Consider the following 13,343-nt stretch of genomic DNA (forward strand, 5'->3'; position numbering starts at 1 on the left):
AGAAGGGACCGTTCCCTGGAGAAGGATGTCATGCTTGGTAGGGTGGAGGGTTGATGAAAGAGGGGGAGGCCTTCAATGAGATGGATTGATACGGTGGCTGTGATGATGAGCTCAAGTATAGCAGGGATTGTGGGGCTGGCGCGGGATCGGGCAGTGTTTCGTTCTGCTGTGCATGGGGTTGCTATGAGTCTGAAACGACTCTACGGCACTTAACAACAACAACAACAACAACATTCTTTGGGCTAAAGATTTCAAGTGATATTTTTGGTTTAAGGTTTAAGGATTATTTCAGGGCAGTACTTTCAGGGGTTCATCTTCCCTCAGTGGCTCCAGAAAGTATGGATTCTCTGAGAATTTAAAAATCTGTTTCACGTTTCCCCCTCTTTTGATCAGAAGTCTTCTATAGTATCTTTAATCAAAACATTCTTTAATGGTAGTTGGGCACTATCTAGTACTGGTCTCTTGGCAAACTCTCCTGGCAAAGGAAGTAGTTGTTCATGGAGATAATTATCCACACATTGCATTTCCTTCTCCTATGCCTGATACATCATTTTTAATTTATGTCCCCTGAAGAATGACATAGAGTTTTGGCTTCAGTGAAACACAGTCATGGAGAGAAATGAATAGGCAGATGCCCATTTCTGACTTATGTCTCAACCTTCATTGTATTCTTATTTACCTTCACTGTGGACCATGTAGAGTTTCATGAGCAGATGTGCCATCATTTCTCTGTATGAAGGAACTTCTTTTCATCCCTGAGACAAATTATTACTTGCTCACCTTTCTCACCCAATTGAATGAAGTATTTGAAAGCTAGAGAGTGTTTCTAGGGATATACTATGATAATAATAATAATAATTCACTCTTTAAAATACTGAAATATATATATATATATATATATATATAAAATAGTGTAGAGGCACCAAATGACGTACTAATTGTATTAAATAGATCTTAGTAGCTTTTGCCATCATTGCTTGAAGTATTTTACCTCTCTGTTCTTTACATAAATTACTGAGATATAGTAAAAACCCAACTTTTAGAACCCATAGAGACAGAAAGAAGAGTATTAGATTAGAACAGTAATCTTCTAGTTTGCTTGTTGACTTTCTGTGGAGTTTAGGTTAGTCACTGAAACTACTTGGGCTCTGGTCGCCTCGGCCACTGAATAAGGTTGGACCAGATCAATTCAGATATTTTTCTTTGTATTCACACTTGATAGTTCTCTACATTCAAATATATGATAGCCTAAGTTTACTGTTACAGTCATTCTCTAACTGACATGGCCACCAGTATATACAAAGGTTGATGTAACTGGTAACTCACAGGTATAAGGGTGCTGACTCTCTAAAAGTATTCAGTTCAGCTGATGTACCTCATCACTATGTGTCAGGTAGAGTTCCTGGACGGTGCAAATGATTAACCACTGGGCTACTAACCAGAAGGTTGGAGGTTCAAGTCCACCAAGAGGCACCTCCAAAGAAAAGCCTGGCAATCTACTTCCAAAACAGTCAGACATTGAAAACCCAATGAAGCACAATGAAGTCACCACAAGTCAGAATCAACTCAGTGACAATGGGTTGGTTATGTGATAAGCACTGCTCTCAATATCATTGGCAAATATTGAATCAGGCAATTTCCTTATTCTCATAGAATCGATAGTCTCAAAGATAACTGAGTCACATGTAATCAAAATTGCCTTGTATTTCGAAATTTTATTAATGCAAGAAGGAAATGATAAATAGATGATAGATTGATAGATAGATAGAGAGTTGATTCCTAAAACCTTACTGACACTTTGTCCAGTTTAACGTTCATCTTTTCTCCTTTCAGGAAAAATGTCACCAGTACTGGCCAGCAGAACGGTCTGCAAGATATCAGTACTTTGTTGTGGACCCCATGGCAGAATACAACATGCCCCAGTATATCCTAAGGGAATTCAAGGTCACAGACGCCAGGGTAAGTTGGTGCCATCTTATAGTCACAGCCATTAGCTGAAAAGTAGCTCAAAATGCACCCCTGGGAGACATGTTTGCCAAGTGACCATACTCCCAAAGAGAAATAAATCAGCCATCCGGAGGACTTTTTTTTTTTTTTTTTTTAATGAAAAAGTAACTTTTCCTCTGTCTGGCAAGCATCCTCAGAAACCCAGAATTGGCTTTCATTCAGACTTAACATCTGGCAGCCCAACTTTGGGGCTGCACTTGGTGAGTGTTTGTGCTGGGAAACATTGCCTGAGTGGTTGGCTGTGCTTGCGGTTCACCTTCTCTGCTCATTCTCTTGGAGAATTTTTGACTTCTTCATTACTTGGGGCCATAAATATGTTGTTGTTTTGCAAAGCCCTGCAGGTCATGTGGGCTTGAAGGTTAATTCAGTATGATTTTAAAACTGCCGAGCAAATGGCATTCTTCAGAAGAATCTGACAAGCTCTGCACATTCTAATTTGATTCCTGGCATGGTTTATTCCTCAGCGTGCTAATGTGTCTGTCCATGAGAGCTGCACCCATGACCCTTGTTGGCTAATTTTCATTCTGCATTTCTTATCTAGATTGCTGAGTCCAAGGTTCAGCCCTGATGTAAGATGTTCTGTGCATAAACTTTAATATCCTTGCCTTTGGCCACTTCCAAACTGTGATTACCAATACATCTTAGGGAAGACAAGGGTCAGTCCAAAGTCCCGCTTTCCTTTTGTAACTGTCACAGTGGGTGGGTTGAATAAAACTCCAGGGTAGAGCTATTTACTCGATCCATTGTTTGTTCTGGAAAGCAGCTTTCTCAACCGAGACATGTTTAGAGATTGTCTTCTAATCCCCAAGTCTGGCTCAGGCTGTCGACCTAAAGTGAAAGAAAAATTGGTTAGCAGTCTGGCTGGCCCAGGTGACAGACCTATTTATTCCAGAAAGTCTGAAGTCTTAACTACTCTGAAGGTAACTGTCCTCAAGGCAGCAGTTAAGGCCCTAGGTCACATTTTTGAGTTGCCAAAGCAAGCTACCCATTGGTGGTCTACCCCATTCATTGTTTAAAAAATAAAATCATGCCCTTTCAGAAGCTGAAGCTAGGTAAGTGAATGAAAACTCTTCATGCATTTAAGGCAAACTCATGCACCATTTCTGATGATAAAGACTAGGAGCCAGGCTCCCCAGGTTTTGGAAACACCTTCTTTACTACTCCTCATGTACCCAAAGGGGACTGGATGGGACAATTAAGTATTCAACTACTTAGCTTGAAAGGTTGGCAGTTCTAAACCATCCAGGGACACCTCAGTAGACAGCCTGGAGATCTGCCTATGAAAGGTCACACATGGCCTTTAAAACCTTATGGAGCAGTTCTACTTTACTACATGAAGCTGCCATGAATCAGAGTTAACTCCATGATGACAACATATCCAAATGGTATCTCATCACAAGGAGCAATAGAAAGATTGAAACTGGAACTTGCTCACATGTTTTTAAAAAATTGTATAATTTTCTTAGCTGCCAGAGCACTGGCTGGTTTGTGCCCCTGATGTGTTTCTAATCTAACTTCCCAGTTTAGAAAGTGAGCTGGCACTTGTGAATACAGTATTATTAAACAGGTAACCTTTTCATGAAGACAGGTGGTCTCTCCTCCAAATAGTAAGGGTTTGTGCACATGAACCCTTCTTGCTATTAAAAGTAACTGTGGTCAGAAATGAAATCCCCAGGACATTCAAAAGAGAACAAATATGCAAGACTTAGCCTCTGGCCTCCCTTCCTGTGCTTTCCAACCCTTTTCCAGAAAAAAAAGGAAAGTAAATCACGCTCCCATAGTAACCAGCTACATGTTAGTTATGGGGCCAAGTAGTTATTTTCATATTCCTCACTGTTCTTACTCAGTCAATGTGACTGTTCTGTTGTTCTGTCATTCCCAAGTGATGCCAATAAGAAGTCAGCCTAATTCCTGTGGTGACTGCCACTGGTTGATGTGTGGCCATCTCATTCTGGCCCACCCCCTTTTCTCAGTAGGACCTAGTCTGAAAGATTGAGATTATATACATTTACCCAGAATCCTGGCACATGCATCCGTATACCCAAAGAACTTGAATAGGGATAGAATCATTACAAAATGGAAAAGATGAACAAATGGAAGACTTTTTGTGGGGCAAAGCCTATGGAAACAAATAAGAGTAGTTCTTCTAGGCTTGGCGGTTGGAAATCTCTTTCTCTTTCTCTTGCTCTCTGATGAGTCACCCAGTGGTTCAAACAATTTACTCCTGGCTACTAATCCAAAGGTTAGCAGTTCAAACCCACCAATTGGCACTGTAGAAAAAGGCCTGACATGCTGCTTCCATAAAGATTACCAAAAAAAAATAAAACAAACTCATGCCATCGAGTCGGATCTCACTCATAGCAACCCCTCGTTGGGTTTCTGAGGCAGTATCACTACAGAGGTAGATTGCCCAGTCTTCCTTCCGAGAAGTGGCTGGTGGGTTTGAACCACCAGCCTTCTGGTTAGCAGTCACACCTTAGGCACTACGCCACGCCACCAGAGTTCCCTTCATAAAGATTGCAACCCAAATTTTCTGTGGAGCTCAATGCTACTCTGTAACAAAAGGGGTCATCATGAGTCAGAATCAACTTGATGGCAGTGGTTTTTTTTGTTTGCTTGTTTGTTTTTTGCTTGTTTACTTTTTTCTGATGAGTCTGGACAATATTGATGAGTGTGATTGTTATTCTTGCCTCTGTGAACAGAGAATCCCTTTTGCTTTTGTTTTGCTTCCAAAAATACTATAATATCTAAGAAGTATCAAAAGCAACCTTAGTAACTTCAAGTCACCTATACTTCTCAAGTCAATGCAGTTTCTGCCTGATCATTTTCAGGAAGGAAAGACTCCTCTGGCATCTAGCTTGTTTTCTTCCTGCCTTTTGGGTTATCTGCACTGTAAACCCCCACACCATTCTTAATCCCTGAAGTGGCCAGGAGCAGTCCTCATTCACAACAGAGCTTTTATTTGCTAATGATCTCTTTTGTGTCCTTCAGGGATGCTTCCCTTCCTGCTTTATAGCATAGTCACATGGCACATGCTGTGTCCTGGCCTTGGCTAGAACTCACATGCCTTTGAGACAGGAGGGGCATCTAGGTTAACAGCAACTACCCGATTTGTGTCAGATCCTTTAAATGTCACCATTTATCATTTGACAAGGCTGGAAAGCAACATGTACAGCCGATGTAAGTTATCGTGACAACAAATTCTCTGGTCCACATGATGTGGTTAGATGCTCCTTTCCATGTGAAAAAGTCATTTGATACTGCAATTTGTAAAATAGAGTATATATGTCCCATTTTGGAGAGAATATGAGCATCATCAATGGTTTTAAACCCAAACTTTGGGTCTCAGGCGCATTTACTAGTATGAGAAATGAATGGCTCTACTCAATGACTATAAGGGAACCCCAATTTTTAAATGGACATTGTGAGAATAAATGAGTTTGCATTTTAAATATATGTTCATGTAACCAGTTGCCTTCCAGGTGATTCTGACCTCATGGAGATCTCATGTGTGTCAGAACAGAACTGTGCACCATGGGATTGTCAGTGGCTGATTTCTCAAAAGTAGATCATCAGGCTTTTCTCCTGAGGCACTTCTAGGTAGACACAAACCACCAGCTGTTTGGTTAGCAGTGAACACGTTAGCCATTTTCATCACCCAGGGAATTCATAGGTGAATGTAGACCATGTTATTAGCACACAAACCTAACCAAAAAAACAAATCAATTGCTATTGACTCAATTATGACTCACAAAATTTAACAGTATGATGATAATAAAGTTTCAAGTTAAATGTGTCTCTAACTTCTTCTGACTTTTTCTTTTTTTTTTTTTTGGCATAACATCATGATTGCTGCTGTGTTCTCTGTAATGGCTGAATCATCCTGCTGTCTTCCTTTATGGTGGGTATGTCACATTCCCCTTACAGGATGGCCAGTCCCGTACAGTAAGGCAGTTCCAATTCACTGACTGGCCAGAGCAGGGTGTGCCAAAATCTGGAGAAGGTTTTATTGACTTCATCGGCCAAGTCCATAAAACAAAGGAGCAGTTTGGCCAAGATGGACCCATTTCAGTCCATTGCAGGTAAGCTAAGAATCAGGAATGCTAAGAGTATCCATTAGTGATTAATGTCAGGATAACTTGGAAAATAAATGGTATTGTCTATTCATCAACTATCCTAGTTTTAGTGAGAATGTATAAATGAAATCGTACCCTCAGAAGTGTATTGTTACACCTGAAGCAAGAACTCATTTATCTTCCTTTCCATAAAAAAAAATTAAAAATCAGAGGAAGGTTTTTATCCCTAAAATTTTCTTTCTGTAGATTTGGATTTTCCATGCCATTTTATCTTAACAGAAGTTATTGGTACATCCCTGGAGACAATTTGTTCTGTTAATCATTTCTTACTTACTTTGCTTTCACAGCATTGCACTGATAGCTCTCTTTATCTTTCTCCTATGTTTGTCTTGTTGGAAAAACCATAAATAGCTATCAAGCTTTAATGACAATACTAATTCTTGCCAGTCAATAAGTGATTACAATGATACCTCAGTTAAAAATGCAATTTGCTTGAAAATTGTTGCTATATCAGAAAATGAAGCACCTTCAAGTTAATTATTCTCAATAGTTTCTAAAGCATTTTATAATTCAAGTCATTGAAGTTAATAGAAATAGCAAGTAAACAGTTCAGGGAGGATATTCACCATAAATTTAGTACTTTTGGAAGATGCTGTGCAAAAGCCTTCCAGCAAAAAGAATTCACATAACTTTATTTAAAATAAATTATTTTGGGATTCACCAAAGTGCTTGGTACAGCAACTTGAAGTCTATTTCTAATCTCATTATAATTGAAAATCTTGAAAGAGATTATTTAAAAATTTATTTTGTTTCAAAATAAAACTACGGTTCTTAGTAACATGAGAGATACTGTCTCAAAACACTGGAAAAAATATTTAAGTTGGACTTTAAAATATCTAAGATCTAGGCCCACTTTTGCCATCATGTATCTATATAAGATCAAAAAAACAAACTCACTGTCATCGAGTCAGTTCTGTCTCATCGCAACCCCCACTGGGTTTCCAAGGTTGTAAATGTTTGTTGGAGCAGACTGCCTAATCTTTCTTCTGTGGAGTGGCTGGTGAGTTTGAACTGTCAACCTTCTGGTTAGCAGCCAAATGCCTTAACCACTGCACCACCAGACCTCCTATGACAATAGGGAAATCTCTCAAGACCTCAATTTTATTAGAAGATCTTATTAAAAGATCCTTTCCAGCATCCTCCTAAGCATGGTACAACATAGGAAAAACAGACCTTACTTAAGACACATTTGCCTTGTATTGAATTATCTAAATTGTTTTTTCTCTATTCACTCACAGAACATGTGGGAAATGACCTGTAGACTCCAATATTTAGACAAAGTGCTTGGTACATATTGTGCTTATATTATCTGGTTATTTCCCTTAATTTTCCATGCAATTTGCCCAAATTATACTTCAAATGCCCATGCTTACTCTAAGGAAAATGTTTTATTTGTTTGTTTGTTTCTAATTTAGTACATATTCTTAACTTTAGGCATTCCCATCATAAGTACTTATGAATAAGTGTGTGTGTGTGTGTGTGTGTGACTTCTCATTGCCTTTATCATCACAAACTGATTTAAGCACTCCTTAGCATAAGTATTAGGATACATAAATTGCACATGTATCATAATGACTTCCAGATACTCTCTCCTATCTGAGAATAACATAAATATACCACTTTTTAAATTTATACCTTATTGAATTAGTATGATGAAGTCAGTAAATTCAGAAGTTATGAAAGGCGAGTGTCTGTTCTGTTCTTGAAAGTATTAAGTAGGAAGACAGAAAATGCTATATTTTTGTTACATTTGAGCAATCAAATCAAAATAAGATAGACTATAGAGTTCTTGGACCACTCAATAAAAAGATCATATATCACATTCTCTTGGGATTAAAAGAGGCTTTCAAGGTTGAAAGGACCTTCAAGGTCATCTGTACCATCTTCATAGAAAGCCTCAACAGCTGCTAGACCTCCTGAACCACTTTTGAAAGACAGCCAGTAGATTTGAAAGCTTCATTTACCATTTCTGTTTTGACTCTATAGAGTTGCCACACTATTTCTATATGCCTATCAGTAAAATCTCCAAGTAAATGAATCCATCCATTTTCCACAGATTGTGCCCAAGCATTAAACATGTCATTTAATTAGGATCCAAAAATGTCGGGACTTTTCAGATTATCCACTGTTTCCCTCGTTAACCTAAATCTCCAGATGCTTTCCTGCTTCTTAACAACACAAAAGCTATGAATTATTTTCCTTCTCTTGCTGCTTTGAAGATTCTGGAAATATCTTAAGACAATAAAGAAAACAAAGAGAGAATCTCTTGCTAATGTTGTCCAAAGAGTCCTGATGTTTTTACCTTCCGAGCATCTAAAAATAGTAGATAAGCTCAGTGGCTCGTAGTCATGTTTTTTTCTTTTTCTTAAATTCAAGACCACTTTGAGAATCTGTTGGAATTTACCTTTTCTAGGAAAAAAAAAAAAAAGTACTTTTACAAAAATCCAAACATATACGAGCAGGATATTCGTAGACAACTCCCTCCCCACAAAGGCTGAGTATGAACCCCTTAGTAAGAAACCCTGTTTTATAGAATCTCTTCTCATATCAAAGCCAATATCTAAATTTCAATATTTTATATGCTGGATATTATTTCTATGTCTGGGTGAGGAGGCATCCTGTACAGTTTTGAAGTGATAGAAAGGAATAGGTAATACACTAGAAAAATTGAAGATGCCCAATTTATTTCATATTATTCTGAATTATTTCACACATTAAAAATGCTGAATAGGCAAGATGTGAAATTTCAGGATCTTCATGAAAAGTATAAGCCTATATTTAATTTACCTTTACTTTTATCCACTTAAGGCACGCTAGTGGCATAGTGGTTAGCATTTAGCTACTGACCAAAAGCTTGGCAGTTTGAAACCACCAGTTGTTCTGGCAGAGAAAGATGAGACAGTCTGCTTCCATAAAGACTGACAGCTTTGGAAATCCAATAGGGCAGTTCTACTCTATTCTGTAGGGTTGCTATGAGTCAGAATCAACTCAATGGCAGTGAGTTTTGGCTTTTATCCCTTTATTTTGTAAAATTTATGTGTTCTGACTATTTCCAGACTGGCTTAAAACCTCAGGTGAAAAGACATTTTATAAGATTTAAAACTAATTACTCATCCTCATATGTTATCACTGTACATTATCCTAAGAGTCATCATTTAGGGAAATTGATACCACAGTCTCCTGAACATAACTACAGAGGAATATTGTATAATGTGGAAGTTGGTGGGAGTAGGCCCACCTCCCTGCAAATGTGGTCAACAGTATGAGCAGTTCATACAATCCCATTGTCTTTGATATTGTGGCAGTGCGGGCGTTGGAAGAACTGGAGTCTTCATAACATTAAGCATTGTTTTGGAAAGAATGAGATATGAAGGCGTTGTAGATATCTTCCAGACCGTCAAAATGTTACGAACACAGCGGCCAGCTATGGTACAGACAGAGGTGAGAAAAATCCCCAGGAATCTGTGTGTCACATCTCAGGAGCCAAAAAATCAATTTTAGTGGGCAAGACCTGCTGGAATCCAGGGACTCTTGACACCAGAGGCAAAATGCTGTAGGAAAGGCATGAAATTGTTTAATGCTTTTGAACCTCATTTCCTCTTTTATTAATATGATGGCAGACTTTGGGTTATTGTGGAAAATACATGAGATTATATATTAGGCGGAAAAGTTAATATTTTCATATTTGACTATGTTGACCTATATAAGTGGCTGTTTTGTGAAGTTCAGCCTAAATATATAAAGCACAATATCTAGTATGTAATAGAGCCTCAGCCCATTTTAATTCTCCATACCCTTTCTGTAGTCCTAGATATTAGAGTTAAACTGCTCTGTATTTTATTCCTTGACATCAGTCATTTTAATATTTGGATCCTGGATAATTCCTAGAGAAATTAGCCCTCCATTTTCTATTCAAATAATTGATGAGAGATTCTGATATTTCTTAGAATACTGTGAGTTCATGATTTAGCCAGTTTGGCCTATTGACCATTAATTTCAAAGACTAACATGAGTAATAGTGTTTATGTTCCTCAAAAAGTAACCATAGTACTTGATTTCTCTGTGTTCCTAAATTCATCACCCGCAATATCTTCCAGACTTTGATTTCAAAATAGTGCAAGCATTTGCCTTGCAAGACTTAAAACATTATGTCAGCCTGACAAACATAATGGGGGTAGAGGGTGACAGAGGGAAATTGGACATTTAAAAAGACTTAACACTTAGCCAGGCAGCTTACTGTGACAAGATAGAAAAGTAAACTTCATTTTGCATTATCATTTTTATGGTAGAAAAATGCTCATTTAAGCAAAATAGAAACTATCCGCCTTCAGCCCCACTGGCTACTGAAAATAAGTTCCTTTTATGGGGAAAATCCTACTTTTTTCTCATCCCTGTAGTCCTCTATAAATTGTAATTTTTCCATGTTTCCAACAATGCTCTGGCTTATTCCAGTGACAGAGTTCTTCATGTCTAAAGAAGGGCTGTTTCCTGCATTTTTTATTTTAGTGTGGGCTTTTCTAGAACAGACAGCTAGCAATCACATGGAATTAGGCCCAATGGCAGGAGTATTTTTTGACTGGGCAGACAATCTTATTTTAATAGCCCTTTTCAGGGGATGAAAAGCTTGCAGATCTAGCACCCAATGTTAATAAATGGCTTTTGTATGCCTGTATTCCTCACCAGCCACTTTTTGGGCACCTTTCTCACTTCTATATGAACATCAAAAATGATGGTGTGTAGCCAACTACTCTGAAAGATACCACAATAGGAAATAGAGAGGGGAGAAAAATGTGGAACAAATCTCAAAATAATTAAAAAAAAAAAAAAAGACTAGGTTTACTGGTATGATTGAGACTGGTGAAACCACCAGGACTGTGGCCCTTAAACACCCATCAGGCCTGGAACTGAACTCACCCCATGGCTCAACTTTCAGCCAAATAATAGACAGGCTTTTGTGGCAACCAATAATGTCAGGGAGGTATGCATTCCTTGCAACAGTCAATTATACAAGATCAAAAGGGAAGTATTTGCCCAGGGATAAAACTCAGAAGGTAGAAATGGATTGGAAAGAGGACTAAGGCAAAAGGTATAACCACAGGGAGGAAGTGGAAAGAGTGCTGTTAGATTGTGGGAATTGTAGTCAATACCAGAAGGCTGGCGGTTCAAACCCACCAGCCACTCCTCGGAAGGAAGGTTGGGCAATCCTACTTCTATAGTGATACTGCCTCGGAAACCCAAGGAGGGGTCGCTATGAGTCAGGGCTGACTCGACGGCACATAACAACAACAACCATGAAACAAAATATGTATGAACTGGTGAATGCAAAACCAATTTATTCTGTAAACTTTCACTCAAATCACAATAAAAAGTTAACCATAATAAAATGTGATGGTGGATAATTCTGATCACAGGCACCAAAGGAGTACTGTCCTATTAGATATGTTTTTTACACTTCCAATTCTGTTGGCAGTAGCTCACAAGAGAAATAAATCCAGATTCCTATGACAGTTTGTGTCTGCATTATCCTCTCCTCATTATGCAAACTGAGAATTAGTTAAGTCATCACAAATGAGCAGATATTGTAAAAGATAACTAGGGCACATAGGAGTCCGTGGGTTCTCTTGGTGGCTTGATGCTACTCAGAGCAGTTTACACTTACCTGGAAGAGAATGTTCACATGTGCTGTACCTACCAGAAATTAGCCGACTATTTTAGTCAACCTGATTGGTGAAGTTAATAAACATCCATGGGCTTAAATGTTCTTTGCTTGCTGAAACCAGTTTGGTCACTGGTTTGAGTGGATGGATGACCATAGCAATTTCACCCTTGTGTGCATGAACTTTGCTTTCCAGTAGTGATGTTGTTTTTCCTATTAAAAGATACTCATGGTCCTTCCTCCTTGTTCTTCCCTTGTCTCCTGCAGGATCAGTATCAGTTCTGCTACCGAGCCGCACTAGAATACCTGGGCAGCTTTGATCACTATGCAACGTAGACGCCCCTGACCCATTGTGGATTTTAACTACAGGCCCTTCAATATCTGTGGAGTCTCTTCTGAGCCATATGGGGCATTTGAGGAGTCCTTCTTAACTTCTAGCTAACAACCACTTAGTGGGACTATTACATACACAACAAATTAAAACAAACTATTCAAGGTGGACCAAGAAACCACAGTTTAATAATCTAACCTGAAAATAATAAAGAGAATCCTGACTTGTGAGGCATCTGAAGGATTTTATTTACAGATACCTCAAGGATTCAAAATAAAGGGAAGAAGAAATCACAGCAAAGAACCACCATCTTGTGCAGGATTGCTGGAGAGGTGCAAGAAATTGCCAGAATGTTGCAGTTCAGTGCAAGATGTTTGCTGGTATGGCTTCTCACAGTAAAGTGGACTCTGCTTCGAAATTGCCCCTTCCCACCATCCTGCTCATAATAACATTTTAGGGGGAACACAGGGGGGAATGTTTAAAAAGAAAGTCCTTGATTTTAGTTTTTTAGTATTGTAAAGATACTGCTGACCTGTGCTTCATTTTTAACTGTGTAAACTTTTTTTTAACCAAATGTATCATTCGATAAATGAATTTTAAAAAAGTTACATAACTCTTCATTTTTTTATTTCCAAATTGTAGGTTTTTTTAAGCTGTAGAACTGTTACCTGTAATAGAAATATCAAATCATTTAAAAAATTTGCACATTTTTGTGCAATACTCTTAATCTACAGTATCTGTCTCGTCAGATATTACTTTTTAACTTCTGTTTAGTTTTGATTGGTAAGAAAGTACCCATGCTCTTTAAATAATCAAAGAGAATTTTATTTTGTTTTGTTTTGGTTTTGGAATCAACAGGGAGGCGCAAAGTATAAAGTCGCTGCTAACATATATACATAGATACCCATATTTTATAAGGGTGTTTATGTATATAGAGACAGTGTATCCATACAAAAAGATAGATATAGCTATCATTCAGTTCCTCCATGATTTAATTTTTCAGAGATAGAGAAGCTATTATAAACATCTCTTTCAATTTATTGTTAATTTTATGGCATATTGGTATTTCTTAATATCTCAAAATTTTAATTTTTTAAGGGTAATGAGGAATGCACATCAGTGATTGTCAAACCTCACCCCCTAATTTCCGACCTAACCTCCCCTTCACCCACCCAGTCATATTCACAAATAATATTTTGTTAGCCAGGCTTCC

At 38.1% G+C, this 13,343-nt stretch overlaps 1 protein-coding gene across 1 annotated transcript in view; it reads left to right on the plus strand.

The window, feature by feature from the left end:
* Positions 1-12,135, plus strand: part of PTPRD (protein tyrosine phosphatase receptor type D) — a 463,281-nt gene extending 451,146 nt beyond the window's left edge. The window contains exons 34-37 of the mRNA XM_042781300.1: positions 1,834-1,959; positions 5,935-6,089; positions 9,449-9,584; positions 12,067-12,135. Coding sequence (XP_042637234.1) covers positions 1,834-1,959; positions 5,935-6,089; positions 9,449-9,584; positions 12,067-12,135 — 486 coding nt within the window. The remainder of the gene's footprint in view (positions 1-1,833; positions 1,960-5,934; positions 6,090-9,448; positions 9,585-12,066) is intronic.
* The last annotated feature ends 1,208 nt before the right edge of the window (positions 12,136-13,343 follow it).

This window comes from Orycteropus afer, unplaced genomic scaffold (genome assembly GCF_000298275.1).
Source record: "Orycteropus afer afer isolate SDZICR_OR568_19922 unplaced genomic scaffold, OryAfe1.0 scaffold00102, whole genome shotgun sequence".
In the NCBI taxonomy this organism is placed as follows: Eukaryota; Metazoa; Chordata; class Mammalia; order Tubulidentata; family Orycteropodidae; genus Orycteropus; species Orycteropus afer.